Source organism: Penaeus monodon, chromosome 41, assembly GCF_015228065.2.
Source record: "Penaeus monodon isolate SGIC_2016 chromosome 41, NSTDA_Pmon_1, whole genome shotgun sequence".
Taxonomy (NCBI): domain Eukaryota; kingdom Metazoa; phylum Arthropoda; class Malacostraca; order Decapoda; family Penaeidae; genus Penaeus; species Penaeus monodon.
In genome coordinates this window covers 30,468,325-30,470,824 of record NC_051426.1, presented here as the reverse complement: position 1 = coordinate 30,470,824, position 2,500 = coordinate 30,468,325, and the positions used below count along the sequence as shown (strand labels likewise).

Genomic DNA, 2,500 nt, shown 5'->3' with positions numbered 1-2,500 from the left:
TTTTATTAGCAGACTATAGAATTTTTCTTACTATGCTCGCTTCGCCGATTTCCGATCGATACATACCGTCCGCTTTTGCTCCCGACCGAGGAGGAGGTTATGCCAGCTCAGAATTTGAGGAAAAAAGAAAAGTTGACTTATCGTTGAAAAAAAAATAGATAAATAAAAGCATGTGTGACGGACACGAAAAGTTTCCAATCACAATTGTTGAGGGTTTTATATGTGTGTATGTGTGTGTGTGTGTGGAGGAGAGAGGAGAGAGAAGACGAAGAGAGAGATGAGGGGGGAAAAGAGAGAGAACGAGGAGAAGGGGGGGAGAGAGGAAGGGGGGGGAGAGGGTGAGGGGGAAGGGGGGAGATAAAGAGAGAGGGGAGAGGGAGGGAAGAGAGGGAGAGAGGGGGGGGGGAGAGGGGGAAGGATAAAAAGAGAGACGGAGAGAGAGGGAAGAGGGGAGAGAGAGAGAGAGAGGAGGAGAGAGAGAGAGAAGAGAGAGAGAGAGAAAGGGGAGAGAGAGGAGGAGAGAGAGAGAGAGAGAGAAGAGGGGGAGGAGAAGAGGGGAGAGAGAGAGAGAGAGAAGGGAGAGAGAGAGAGATAAGAAGAGAGAGGAGGAAAAAGAGAGAAGGAGAGAGAGAGAGAGAGGAGAGAAAGGAACGAGAGAGGGAGAGAGAAAGAGAGAGAGAGGGGAGAGAGAGAGAGAAAGAGAGAGGGGGAAGAGGGGGAGAGAGAGAGAAAGAGAGAGAGGAGGAGAGAGAGGGGAGAGAGAGAGAGGGAGGAAAAGAAGAGAGAGAGAGAATACAAAGAGAGAGAGAGAAAAGAAAAGAAGAGAGAGAGAGAGAGAGGAGAAGGAGAGAAGGGGAGAGGGGAAAAAAAGAGGGAGGGAAAGAGAGAGGAAAAGAGAGAGAAGGGGGGAAAGAGAGAGAGGAGAGAGAGGGAAGAGAGAGAGAGAGAGAGGAGGAGAGAGAGAGAGAGAGAGAGAGAGAGAAAAGGGAGGAGAGAGAGGAGAGAGAGAGAAAAGAGGAGAGGAGAAAGGGGAAAAGGAGAAAAAGAGGAGAGAAGAGAGAGAGAGAAGAGAGAGGAGAGAGAGGAGAAAGGAAGAGGAGAGAAAAGAGAGGAGAGAGAAAAAAAGGGGAACGAGAGGGGAAAAGAAAGAGAGAGAGAGAGGAAGAGAGGAGAGAGAAAGGAGATAAAAAAAAAAAAAAAGAAGGAGAGAGAGAGAGGGGGAGAGAGAGAGAGAGAAGGGAAGAGAGAGAGAGAGGGGGGGAGGGAAAAAAGAGAAAAGGAAAAAAAGAACAACCCAACAAAAAACGAGGGAAGGGAAAGACGCCCCCGACAGAAAGGGGGGCAAAGAAGCAAAGGGAGAGAAGGAGGGGGACGGAGCAGAGAGGGGCGGTTTATGACATTTAAATTTTTTTCCAATCATTTTTGCATATCGCCCGGGGGCCTGGGGCCGGGGTTTCCCCCCCCCGGATGTCACGGATGGAATGCAGCCAACAAGCTTCCCCGTCGCCCCTCCCCCCCCCTCCCCCCTCCCTTGGTTGTTGTGTTTTCTCCCGCCAGATTCATCTCTTCTCTGCTCTCGGCCTCAGTGTTCGAGTCTCAGTGCCCGAAGAAGGATGCCTGTCCCTCTCGCTGTGTTCCTTCCTCTGGCTCTTCTCCTGCGGCCGGGATGGAGCCACGCCGGCGACCCGAGCTCAGCCTCCGGTGAAGATATCACCACCTCGCTCGTTTTTAACCAGGTGGCTCTAGCACACCTGTTAGAAAAGGCAGCTGCCACCGATGAGAGTGAGTTTTCCGCACGGGTGGAGGCCTAAACTCATACGTTTCGTGGTTAATGACCCTCCACACTTATTTTCTTTTTTTATCATATTATAATCCGACTGATTTGGAATCTGTACGTTAATATCTGAGATGGTAAGGGAAGAACAGCGTGTGATATCGAGTATTAATCTGACACGTTTAGGTCAGCTAATTGACATTTGCAAAGGGAAGCTTTGTGTATGACCCAGCCACGTTTAGTTATTTAATTCACCAAGCTGTTTATCCAATCTCTCTCATCTGTTTGGAGTTAATTCATCTGGCCACCACCACTGAATGTTTCCCGTGGAGGCCGCATCGCCTATCTTCTCACTAGCCCTTAGGACGTTCCTGAGATGATCCCTGCAGTGTTCACAAGTGTTCATTATGGCCAGTTCTGACCTCTCAAAATCGTCTTATGGTATACGACGTGTCATTCATATATCAAGCGCCCGAGGAAAGTGATTTTACAAGCTCTCTGTGGTGTTGTTGCTGCTCCACTCCCTAAGAGTTCATAACCGTCTAAGACTGCCCTCTCTCGCAATGTTAGTCTGTTTGCAATTTTGTTCCCGTGAATGTCAATGTAACTGTTTTTACCCTTAGAATATTTGTGTCTCAAGGCGAACATGGTAACCACAAGTAAACTGCCAGTGGGTATGCTTTGAACTGTCCTCGACTGTCCAGAGTTCAAAACATATTCTATCAA

At 48.9% G+C, this 2,500-nt stretch overlaps 1 protein-coding gene across 1 annotated transcript in view; it reads left to right on the top strand.

Moving 5' to 3' along the window:
- Positions 1 to 2,500, top strand: part of LOC119598482 (golgin subfamily A member 6-like protein 22) — a 14,702-nt gene that overhangs the window by 516 nt on the left and 11,686 nt on the right. Inside the window, exon 2 of the mRNA XM_037948110.1 lies at positions 1,463 to 1,782. Coding sequence (XP_037804038.1) covers positions 1,463 to 1,782 — 320 coding nt within the window. The remainder of the gene's footprint in view (positions 1 to 1,462; positions 1,783 to 2,500) is intronic.